At 41.3% G+C, this 12,521-nt stretch overlaps 2 protein-coding genes across 2 annotated transcripts; one reads left to right on the forward strand and one right to left on the reverse strand.

Annotated features, from left to right (window-relative positions):
• Positions 1 to 7,480, reverse strand: rpl35 (ribosomal protein L35). Its single transcript, XM_067969714.1, has 4 exons — positions 7,412 to 7,480; positions 5,463 to 5,599; positions 5,022 to 5,103; positions 1 to 191 (listed from the first exon to the last, which is right to left on the reverse strand). The coding sequence occupies exons 1-4, from the start codon at positions 7,412 to 7,414 to the stop codon at positions 42 to 44; spliced, it is 372 nt and encodes a 123-aa protein (XP_067825815.1). The 5' UTR covers positions 7,415 to 7,480; the 3' UTR covers positions 1 to 41.
• A 216-nt stretch (positions 7,481 to 7,696) lies between these two features.
• arpc5lb (actin related protein 2/3 complex, subunit 5-like, b) lies at positions 7,697 to 12,521 on the forward strand. The gene is made up of 4 exons (XM_067969713.1): positions 7,697 to 8,040; positions 9,910 to 9,982; positions 11,300 to 11,476; positions 12,325 to 12,521. The coding sequence occupies exons 1-4, from the start codon at positions 7,901 to 7,903 to the stop codon at positions 12,385 to 12,387; spliced, it is 453 nt and encodes a 150-aa protein (XP_067825814.1). The 5' UTR covers positions 7,697 to 7,900; the 3' UTR covers positions 12,388 to 12,521.

Genomic DNA, 12,521 nt, shown 5'->3' on the forward strand with positions numbered 1-12,521 from the left:
AAAGGTTTTTCTTAAATTTAATAACTTCTGTGGGAGAACATTTATGCTTTCACAGCAAATTTGCGCATGGGGTACAGACGCTCTTTCCTTTGCTGTTTCTTGGTTTTCAAACTCTCCTCAAATTTGTTTAATCGACGACGCATAGCACGTGTCTTCTTGGGTCGCAGATCCAAAGGCTTGTACTTCTTGCCCTACAAAGTAAAAGAAAACTTATCAGCATAGTCAGCTAAACATTTCATAGCTCACCTAACATATCAAATTGCACTTTTCCATAATTGACTTAACAAACCAGCAAATATACCAATTCATACCAATTAAGCAGACGGTAAGGATAGAATGCATACACCAAGTCACACATGATTTACAAATGCGCTGCCCAACCCATTCACCAGTAGATCTAACTCCAACTCTTCCACATGTGCAATGACACTAACTGCAACTTTGAAGTAGTTTAGAACTTATCCAAGTTTGTGACATGAGCAAGTGACAACACTATAGATGCTGTGTTACACCGAAGTTACCTTGCAACTCAAAATCGAAAGACAACACAGCAACAGCACTTAATTGGCCACACAATATTCTAGTCAAACTCCCATGGTGTTGCATAGAGAGAATGAAGAACAAGTGTAGATTCAGGTGAAGCCGAGCTAAAGGCTGGGGATATTTGGACCAGGGTATACAGATGTTAATTCAGATCTATTTTAAAGCCACATGTTCTTTAATGCAGAGTTTCTCTGCAGTATATACTTTGGGGGGCAAAGCCATTCAAAATGATCATGGCTGATCATTTAACTGAGTACCCTGTTCCTGCTTTTTCCCCATATCCCTTGATTCCTTTAGCATTAAGAAATATATCTATCTCCTTCTTGATTACATCTAATGACTTGGTCGCCACTGCCTTCTGTGGTAGAGAATGCCATAGGTTCACCACCCTGAGTGAAGAAATTTCTCCTCATCTCAGTTCTAAATGGCACACCCCGTATCCTGAGACTGTGACCCCTGGTTCTGGACTCCCCAGCCATCGGGAACATCCTCCCTGCATCTAGTCTGTCTAGTCCTGTTAGAATTTTATATGTTTCGATGAGATCGCTTCTCATTCTTCTAAACTCAAGTGAATATAGGCCTAGTCGACCCAATCTCTCCTCATACGTCAGTCCTGCCATCCCAGGAATCAGTCTGGTAAACCTTTGTTGCACTACCTCCATGGCAAGGACATCCTTCCTCAAATAAGGGAACCAAAACTGCTCCAGATGTGGTCTCACCAAGGCCCTGTACAACTGCAGTAAGACATCCCTGCTCCTGTACTCAAATCCTCTTGCAATGAAGGCCAACATACCATTCGCCTTTCTAACTGCTTGCTGCACCTGAATGCTCGCTTTCAGCGACTGGTGTACAAGGACACCCAGGTCTCGTTGCACCTCCCCTTTTCCCAATCTATCACCATTCAGATAATAATCTGCCTTTCTGTTTTTACAACCAAAGTGGATAACCTCACATTTATCCACATTATACTGCATCTGCCATGTTCTTGCCCACAGACCCAACTTGTCTAAATCACAGCTCACATTCCACCCCAGCTTTGTGTCGTCTGCAAACTTGGAAATGTTACATTTAGTTCCCTCATCCAAATCATTGATATATATTGTGAATAGCTGGGGCCCAAGCACTGATCCCTGCGATACCCCACTAGTCACTGCCTGCCACCCGGAAAAAGACCCGTTTATTCCTACTCTCTCTGTTTCCTGTCTGTCAACCAATTCTCAATCCATGACAGTATATTCCCCCCATCCCACGTGCTTTAATTTTGCACACTAATCTCTTGTGTGGGACCTTATCAAAAGCCTTCTGAAAATCCAAATACACCACATCCACTGGTTCTCCATTATCTATTCTACTAGTTACATCCTCAAAAAACTCCAGTAGATTTGTTAAGCATGATTTCCTTTTCATAAACCCATGCTGATTTTGTCCAATCCCATTAATGCCCTCCAAGTGTTCTGTTATCACATCTTTCATAATAGTCTAGCATTTTCCCCCACTACTGATGTTAGGCTAACTGGTCTGTAATTCCCTGTTTTTTCTCTCCCTCCTTTTTTTAAAATAGTGGGGTTACATATGCCACCATCCAATCTGTAGGAACTGTTCCAGAGTCTTTGGAATTTTGGCAGATGATCACCAATGCATCCACTACTTCCAGGGCCACTTCCTTTAATACTCTTTTCAGCTTGATGTGTGACACTCGTAACACAGGCCAGACAGACAAGGTCAACAGGTTTCCATTCCCAAATGACATTAATGAGCCAGTAGGGGCTTAAACAACAACTTTTACCATTATCAGCTTTTCACTTCTAGATTTTTTAAAAACTGAATTCAAATTCTCAAACGGCCACAATGGGATTTGAACTCACATTCTCTGGTTCATTAGTCCAGTTACATAACCACTACACTACCATACACCGTAGTTTAACATTGCCAAATTTTGTGCTTGTATCTACTAGGCCTAAGTTTGAGACTACCCAAACTCATCTCATACAGGACTCAAAGCCAGCAGTCATTTTTAATCCCATCATTCTGGGCTGGATTCAAATCCAGGCCCCAGAGGTGAAAAGAACAATGCACTAACCCAACCGCACCATCCAGTTCCTTCTCTCCGAAAGCCCCGTAACCCCCAATCAGAACACCAGCTACATGATTAGTTGGAATGTTCCACATTACACCTTCCTTCTGGCCTCAGCACAGAATGCCAATTCAGTACCAAATTGAGGGCATTTTTATGTTGTGGATTTGTGCCCACTAACTCTGTTCAGACTGCTTGCCCACCACTAAAAGGACACAGCCAGCAGAAAGCAAAAACTCATGTTTCTAGCCTGCACTGAATGGTGAACTGAAATGAGATCAAATATTTGTATGCAAACACAAAAGATGGAAAGATTTGTGTGTCACACATTCAATAGAAACAATAATCACATCCATGCCCCCTCCCCACACCAATAAACATGATTAAAAACTAGGCAAGGAGAAAGAGCAGCAACAGTTGGGACTCAGGAAGGAGTGAAGTGGAAACTCTAACAGTAAATTGTGCTTTTTCCCAAAGGAAAGTTCTGCACTATTCTAGTTCACTTTAACCAGATGTTACATGCCACTGTCCAGAGTTGCCAGGAAGACGGAGGAGGGTTTTTAAGCTGAAAAGAAACAGAACAGGCTCCTAAAATCAGAACGCCGAAAGAGTTCTGCCACCACATATTCACACTAATGACACTGGTGCTTAACTGACAAGAAGCATAGCCCAGAAAGGCAGAACTATCCTCCCAGACAATCCCTCCTTTAAATGAATACTGTACTTGAAATTTCACAGAATAAGGACAGTACTGCAAACAGACAAGATCCAGATTCAAGTTCACTGCCCAGGAGTTTCATGCTCTACCATCCAAGGCACTATCCCATTCCCAAGAATCTAAACTTACTTTTAGACATCAGTAAAAATGGATAATTTCACGCAATTGTAACAATTTCAGTAGTACCCCTAAAATGGTTGGAGGCACACAACCATCCTTTCAGGATCTTTTCTGCATTGCAAGAAACCCTTGTTTATTTTTTAAGTGACATCCCACAGAAATAAAACTAATTATAGACCACAGAGTGCAAATGTGTGTTTGAACTTGTGGTACATTAAGAGATTCTTCACAAGGGACATGCTTAGTTTAAACTCCACTTCTGCACCCAATTTGCAAAATTTCTAACAGGAAACAGCAATCAAGATTGGGAATTCTGGCTGATTTTCTCTCTATAGCCCAGGAGTAGCAAGGCTGAAATCAGGCCATATAGTGCTAAAAATTTCTCTCATCAGATAATTCCAATTAGGTAACTGAGTTGAGTGGATTGTAAAGGGAACAGGAACAGAATATGGCACTAGATGACAGATCCATAATGACACCCATTTCCCACTGCGAGTCTGCCACTAGAAGTGCAGAGGCACACTTTGCATTCAGGATGAATTTTTCCTCCATAATTCAAAATTATTGGGACAGCCTACTTGGGTTAACAGGCACAGCATATTAGCTAGATCATGTGCAAATTCAGCACCTGCAAAGTCACCAGCAACCCACAGTAGGGATGCAGTCCCAACTAGAAAATACAAAAAGAAAAATACTCAGATGCTGGAAATTTATAAACAAAAACAGGTCAGGCAGGGTTTGTGGAGTGCAGACAAGACATTTCAGGTATGGACCCTTCCTCAGAAATGGAAGATATTATAGGTGAACAGCATTTAAAAGCAGAACTAAGGGAAGAGGGGGAAAAAATAATCAACCACACAGGAGAAGAAATAGAACGACCTGTGCTAAGTGGAGATGGTTAAGTGGCACAAGTGATCTTAGCACAAGACACTGGATAGCTAGAAGTGGGAGATGGGAAGGTAGAAAGGAAAGCATGAACAACTGGCAAAAATGGAAAAAAATACCCAAGACTATACCCAAATTTGAGAGCTATCATCTCAAAGAGAAACCAGGCTGCAATATTTAGAATTGCAGTTAGGCTTTGAATGATCAATACCATAATCGACAATGGAACTATTTGTGTATGGCTACTATTTTCCCGCTGTATGAAATATGTATTGAATCCCATTGTTATTGAACCTTTCTGAAAAAAAGGGCTCCATTTATTGTCTAAATGAACTGCCTCCACTATGAGGCAAACAGCAAACACCAGGTCTGCTCAAACCAAATGCATTAATAGTAATATTGGGGTAGCCGATCCTCCCTACTGAGCTCCGCAGTCCTTCCTGACCCTGTTGGCAGCAACAACTCTTACCATACAACAGATTGCTATTTGTAGTGGACAACAGTACTGATGAGTCCAATATAAACAAACAGCATGCACTGTGCAATAATAATGCTTCACATTACCAGCATACATTATCATTTTCTTGCAGTTGCTACAAACACCATCCCAGGATCTGCTGTGGAATTGTACACATTACAAAAATTACTAAACTGCATTGCATATACAACACTTTAACTTACTTTGTAGAATTTTCTCAAGTTCTCTTTCTGCGTCTGATTGATGACAGTAAGGACTCTAGCAATGGACTTGCGCACGACACGGCTAAAAAGGGGGAAAAAAATCATTACAGCCATTCACAAACTCTTGACAAAGATTAAAGTTAAGGGAGGCAGCCATCAAAAAATAGTGCACCACTTTAACTCACATCGAGCACAAATACAGACATGGACTAGTTGGGCCAAATGGCATGGTTCTGTGTTGTAACTTCTATTTCTACATACTTTAGAAAGCAGCGGTCACATTCGTGCATCAATGTCATGCCTGCCAAGCACAGCAGCGAAATCATTCAAACCTTTAGAACACTGTTGGCCCACACTTCTGAGTAAAGCTCTAGCCTGTTCCTTCTACAAAGGGCAATTTTAATAACTGGCTTGTTCAATAAATCTACTGCCCATACTTACATCTTGGAAAGCTTGGATGCAGCTCCTCCAGTTACCTTAGCAACACGGAGCTGGGAGAGTTCCACCTTGAGGTCATCCAGCTGCTTCAGTAGTTCCTCCTTCTTCTTGCCGCGCAAATCACGTGCCTTAATTTTTGCCTATGTTTAAAAAGAGCCACCACGTTACTGTCACATAAACCAAACCTCCAATTGGAAATCTATGATATGCTAAACGTGACCAAAAACACCAAGACAAGTCACTGCAAATGCTACACAGGAACAAGAGCAGGCCTTTCAGCCCATTGAGCCTCCTCCACCGTTCAATTAGATCGCAGCAGATCTGTACTTTAACTCATCTTTTGTCCAGATCCCTTGATACCCTTACCTAACAAAAATCTATCAATCTCAGTCTTGAAAATTTCAAATTAACCCAACATCCACAGCCTTTTCGGAAAGCGGGTTCCAGATTTCTGCTACTCCTAACTAGCAAAGCCCGAATTTTAAGATTATGCCTCCTTATTTTGGATTCCCACATTAGAAGAAACAGTTTATCTGCATCTACCTTATTGAATCCCTTTATCGTTTAAAGACCTCGGTTAGATCACCTTGCATCCTTTTAAATGGAAGGGAATACAAGCCAAGTTTACACGGCCTGTCTTCAATATAACCCAATACTCCAGATGGGATCTGACCAAGGCTCTGTACAACTGAAGAATAACTTCCTTCCTTTCTTTTGATTTCCAGCCCCCTTGAGAAAATGGCCAACATTCCATTAGCACCACTATCATCAAGGCCTTCACCATTAACATTGAGTCACTGTTGATCAGAAGCTTATCTGAATCAACAGCATCAATATCATGGCAATTAGTGCAGATACTTTGCAATAAGCAACTCAACTCCTGACACTTCAAAGCCTCTCTACTATTTACAAGGGCCAAATCAGCAGTGTGGTAGAATATGCACCACTTGCCTGGATGGGTTCAACCACAATGCTGAAGACGTTTGACACATCCACTACAAAGCAATAGTTGGACTCAATCTACATCACTAGCACTGTGGCTGGGTATCTACAGGACCCTGCAGCACCTCACCAGGCTTACTTCAACAGCACCTCCCAGCCCTGCAATCACCAAGAACAAGAGCAGCAAGATCATAGGAACTTCAACTCCAAGTTTCCCTCTCATGTCACATGTTGACTTGGTCATCAATCACCACTCTTTCAGTGTCTGGATCAAAGTCCCAAAATTCTCCAACTAACACCATTACGGGAGCACTATTACTACAAGGGCTGCAGCAGCTTTACAAGGCAGCTCAGCACCACCTGCTCTGGATAGCTAAGGATGGGCAACAAAAATAGCCTTTCCATCGCCACCCACATTGCTGCACAAATTAAAATGAAGCAAAATCATTGGGGGGGGGGGGGGGGGAAAGGCGCTCACTGAGCAACGCCACGGGAGATTCACTTGCCCCATTAATTTTTTAAGGAATGGGAGACCGGTCCCAGACGCATTAAAACCAAAGGTATATTTCAGCCCAGGAGAACCCGACGAAGTTACACGAACCGCAGAGACTGGTCATAGGCTCCATTTTGCACAAGCAGGCGCCCGGCCGGCGGCGGTGGCGGTTCAGTACAAACCGAAGCCTGGGCCTACATATCGCTCGGGAGCCGAAGACTCCGCTACCGCTTCCAAACAAACCGAACCCAGAAATCAAACCGACGCTGAAACAGCGGGCCGAGCAATCGGGACGAGGCGCCTCAAAAGCCGCCATATGCAAAATCTGGGAGCCAAGCAACGACCTGGACCAGATGATTGAAATATAGCGATATATTTTTAAAATCCCCTCACAAATAACGGCAGCAGCCGATAGAGTGGGGGTCAGGGGTCCGCGGGAGCGGGTTACTCTCAGTCCACCACCGATAGTAGTTTAGGATTGATTCGGATTCGGCCAGCAACCGCTCACACATCCTACCATTTTCTTGGGGCAAGCACAGGAAAGGGAGCAACTGGGGGCGGGCTCAGCATTACCACGTGACCGGCTCTACCACCTGCACTTTATGGAGGGGGGAAGAGGGTAGAAGAGATGATCACTAATTTAAACATTTAAGTTTAAACACCTATCAATAGCTTTTTTGAAAGATATTAGTATAATATCTTTCAGATCGTATGGTTCGAATTAAGACAGCGAAATACATACTTTTGTATTTTTTTAAAAAAAATTGCCTCCTCTCTCAGATGGTGTATTCCAAAGGTTGTTTCCGGTTCCGGGGCGAGTTTCCAGCAGGCCCAGGTTCGAGTGGAGGCAGCGAGATTGTTGGGGGGGATCGGGAAGGAGGCGATATTTTAATGCAGCCTCCGGTTAAATAGAGAGCGGGGATTCGAAGGAGAGCGATTTTTTTTTAAAAGGGAAAAAAAATAATAATAATCCTTGGTAACACTTGATTCAATAATAAACAGGCAAATGGCGAGAAACACGCTCTCCAACAGGTTCCGGAAAGTCGACATTGACGAGTACGACGAGAACAAGTTTGTGGACGAGCAGGAGGAGGCGGCGGAGCAGCAGGGTCCCGACTCGGTGGAAGTTGACAGTCTAATCAGGCAATATCCTTTGGAAACCGGCTTCCCTCGCTCCCTCCCTCCCTCGGGGCCTCTAACCGAGCGGGCGAGAGGCGCTCTCACCTGCGGCGTGGGTGGCGGGCGGGGGCAAAGAGAAGAGAGCGGCACACCCATCCACACAGACAGACAGGGAGGCGGCGAGCGGAGGAGCAGAAAGGTGACAAGCTCTCCACCACTCCCCCACTCCCACCACAAGATATGCCGTGACACCCAGAGCCGCATCCGCTACCCCCAACTCTCTGATTCGGAACCGTTCCCGGTTACAAACCGCAGCCTAGATCCCGAGTATTAACGGCGGGCTGGGGGGCTGTGCTTCGGCGGTCCCGCGATTTAAATTGGTCGCACTAAATACTTAAAAGGATTTTTTTTTTTTGCTTGCTGTTTGTCGAGATGTCGCTTCATTGACCACTTTTTATGAATCTGTTAATAGTCTCCCAGTCTGTTGCTCATACATACGATTTCATTGCATCTTATGCAAAAACTAGTCACTGTGGATACTTGTTCGAAGACCTTTTTATCTAAGGTTTCGGCTAAGTTGGAGACTAGGGAGTCAGTGTTCAGTCATGACGTTGAAAAGACAACCAGATCATGATGCACTCTTCATATGGATACACTTGATTAACCCCTTGTATTTTGTCTCCATAAAATAAGGGCGAGTTCACGATGCTTGCCATTATTAGTTAGTAAAAAAATCCAGCAACTTGTGACGAAGAGGAGACACGCCATGAGTTCCAATTCTCCACAAATCGCCGGGAGCTTCCCTAATGAAGTTCATTGTGTGTCATGAAATTGCTGAATTTACGCCGCTAATACGAATTAATTTTGCCGCATCCATTTAGGGCTGGTAATTCATGTCGTAAGGACCCTGTTAATGACGTGATTTATGGCCCTGACGTGCCACTCAACCTTGGTGGCCCAGAAAGGGAACAATAAAATTGTAGAGTTTCATTTCGGCAAGTAGCAAATTGTTCCTCGAGGTATTTTTAAAAAAAATCTTACTTTTCCTTTTTCCCCTCGATCCACATTCTATCTCTAATTTACCCTATTTCCTTGTCTGCTGTTCACTCTGTTTATTTCTCTATCACTTTGTTTAATTGGTTAAGGAGATAGACCATTGGCCATGACATTCATGACGTCCCAGATGAGACGTTGACATTGCACCAGTAACAATTTGCAGTGCAAATATAGTGCGATCTGAAGGGTGAGGTAAAAATTCTGTTCAGGTCGCTTGCCGTGCCATTCCAGCAATTTCTGGGCCAATGTATCTGGATTTGCTGTTATATAACACCTGCAAAGGTATGCTTCCTCTCCCTTGTATCCATTTCCACTTTCCTCCCTAAAACTTGTTAAAGCTGGTAACGTGCACTAATTCGTGCAATGTTTCTTAATTGAACAAAAATACTTTTGTAGGTGGAAAATTGTATTGTAGCCATGAAGGATTAGTAATCATCTTTTGGTTGTCAATTTTTCCAGAGATCTTGTCCTGTTCTATATAACTGGCATAGATTTGTATCGAGTCATTCGAGTTTAGTAATTATTGGTAACAAATTGGGAATTGAAGATTTGCATATATTGGTATTTATTTGAATTTTTAAAATCCTAATGGTATTGTAATTTCTAATTCCTAGAACTGTTCAGTTATATGGTGCTTGGTTTTGACTTTCCTTGTGGTGTAAAAGGATGAGTGAAATACAGTATCAGTCTAAAAGCTAATTGTCAGTGTATAACTGATAGCAGTCGCATCATGTCCAAAACTATGTTTGACTGTGTGTAAACCTGTAACTACAGAATACACCTTGGGTTTAAATGCTTGAAATAAAACTTAGTATTATTCCTTGACCTGTAATAATGTACAGGTGACATGCTTAGTGCGTTCCATGCAGCATTAAGGAACCCTCCAGTCAACATGAAGAATCAAGCAGTTAAGGTATTTAATTAAATTAAGCTAGTTTTTCAAATTATTTGAAATGTCTGACAAACTATGTTGAATAGAAATGTGCTCAAAAATGCAGTGGCTTGTCTCCATAAATGCATTTATATATCTTGAGTAGGGAAACAGCTGCCATTAGTTTTTTTTCCACAATAAAGCACGATAATAAGAGTGACAAATATGAGTACCATAACTAAACCATTTTAATCTGGATAAATTGTTAAAATTCATTTTTACAAATAAGCTGTCTTGATGTAACTTATGATTTTAAAAAAACAGTAGTCACCCAAGCTTGATGAACCAATAGAAAATTGTACCTATACATTTGGGGGGAAAAGTCAAACTTGGAACTTGTGCTATTTTCTCACAATTTTGCTGATAATTCTGGTTCATCACCAGAAATCTTCATGGGGTTTGGAATGTACAAAGCTATCATAGTTTTAAGTTAAATTGATTTATAGTCATCTTAAACCTAGTTTGTAATGGCTGCTAGTTCGCATAATTATACATATAACTGGCACTATAAAGTGTTTTGCTCAGAACACAGTGGCTGAGGTGGGAAACGGAAAATGTTGCCCTGCTGTGATAGTGGCTTTGATCGTAGTAAATAGGTTTCAGAATAGTAGAGGCAATTTTAGGACAACTATTTTCATTCTGTACTTGAGCAAAAACGTTTACCAGATCTCATCTATCTGCACAATGGTAAATTTCCTGCAGCTATTTGACTAAAATAATATAATGGTGTTTCTGTTTTGCTGCATTAATTTAAGGGGTAACATCACCTCGCAGTTCAGAACTTTTTTGCAAGATTTCAATTAATGGCCTTTTGATTACAAATTTAAATGATCATGGTATTCCTATTGTAATCGCCCTAATTGGTGTAAGCCCCTAATATTTGGTCTGTCGTAATCTATATAAAAAAAAAATATTGCTGGATGTGTAGCAAGCTATTTAAAACATAGACCAACAATACTACTTTCTCTATTTCTAGAACCCTCAGGGAAAATTCTTCTAAGTTTGTTGTATTGTGAAAAATTCTAGTATCCAAACATGATTGTAGTTGGTCAGCTGAAGAATGAGTGAGGACAATTGGAGGCACTATATTTAAATAATTGCCAATATGTTTCATTTTAATTTTCTGCTATTTGGTACAACAGTCACAATCTGTGATAAACAGAATATTCAATCTTGTAACATTAGGACTAGAAATCTTCATTTTTGCATGTGCAGCTTTTTTAGCATTTGAAATGTGCAAAAAGTGTAATAAAAACATGTAAAACACTTTGTAACTTAACCTTTTCTTTCAATTCACAGGATCGAGCACAGGGAATAGTTCTCAAAGTCCTAACATCCTTTAAAAGTAGTGAGATAGAACAGGCTGTTAAATCATTAGATAGAAATGGTGTTGACCTTTTAATGAAGTACATTTATAAAGGTTTTGAAAAACCCACAGAAAACAGCAGTGCGATATTACTGCAGTGGCATGAAAAGGTAACTATTTGAGTTTCTTTTTGTCTTGAATTGTTTTAAGGTTTTTGCTATAGTCTTGGTTAAGGAGAAAGGCAGGTGGGTGACCTGCTACTGTGTCTCTACCAATGATGATCTGAAACGGGCTGTTGGTCATTCAAGAATCTAGCTCTCATCTGGCCTGCTATATGTAGAAATTTGACATGGGGATGGGTGCAGGCAAGGACTCTGGCACACTTGCAGTTTCACTATGCTATGCTGCCACTCTGATCTTCAATTAATGGATAAATGAAGCAACTTATTTTGTGTAGTTGCAATTTTCCTGGCTTGTAAAATGTATATGTAAATAGTCCATGTTTAAGTTAACAATGTTTCAGTTTTGATTTAAGTGTCAGCTTGGCTTAGTCCGTAGTCAGAAGGCTGTGGGTTTGAGTGTCACTACGAAGCACATAATCCAGACCAACACTTCAGTGCAGTACGGACAAAGCTTAAGTCTTTCACACGAGTTGTTAAAAACAAGTCTTGTCTACCTGCTGAAAGACCCCATGATGCTATTTGAAGAGGAACAGGGAGTTCTAATCTTCTGGCCAACATTCCTCCATAGAGATTATCTGATGATTCATTCACTTGCTATATTGTAGGATATTGCTGTGCACAATTTGGCTGCTGTACTTCAAAAAGTATTTCATTAGTTGTGAATCACTTTGGAACTTCCTGAGAATGTAATAAGGTGCTACATACATGCAGATTTAATGTATCAAATTAGTGAACTAGTAAATACTTATTTTGCACTGCTAAATATAATGTAAACTTGCTGTGAATGTGTAGTTGGGGGCTTTTTTTAAAACATGTTCCTTCTCCATCCCTCACAGGCATTAGCAGTGGGTGGAGTAGGTTGCATAGTACGAGTTCTCACTGCAAGAAAAACTGTTTGAAAAGTTATATGACACGTTAAGCTGCTGTGGACAGAAAGCTGTTGGAAAGGATATGAGGAAGCGACAGCGAAAGGGAAATATTTGAACCCATCCTTTAAAGATTAATTCATATTAAATGAAATTATTTTGAAAAA

This window comes from Heptranchias perlo, chromosome 31 (genome assembly GCF_035084215.1).
Source record: "Heptranchias perlo isolate sHepPer1 chromosome 31, sHepPer1.hap1, whole genome shotgun sequence".
Taxonomy (NCBI): Eukaryota; Metazoa; Chordata; class Chondrichthyes; order Hexanchiformes; family Hexanchidae; genus Heptranchias; species Heptranchias perlo.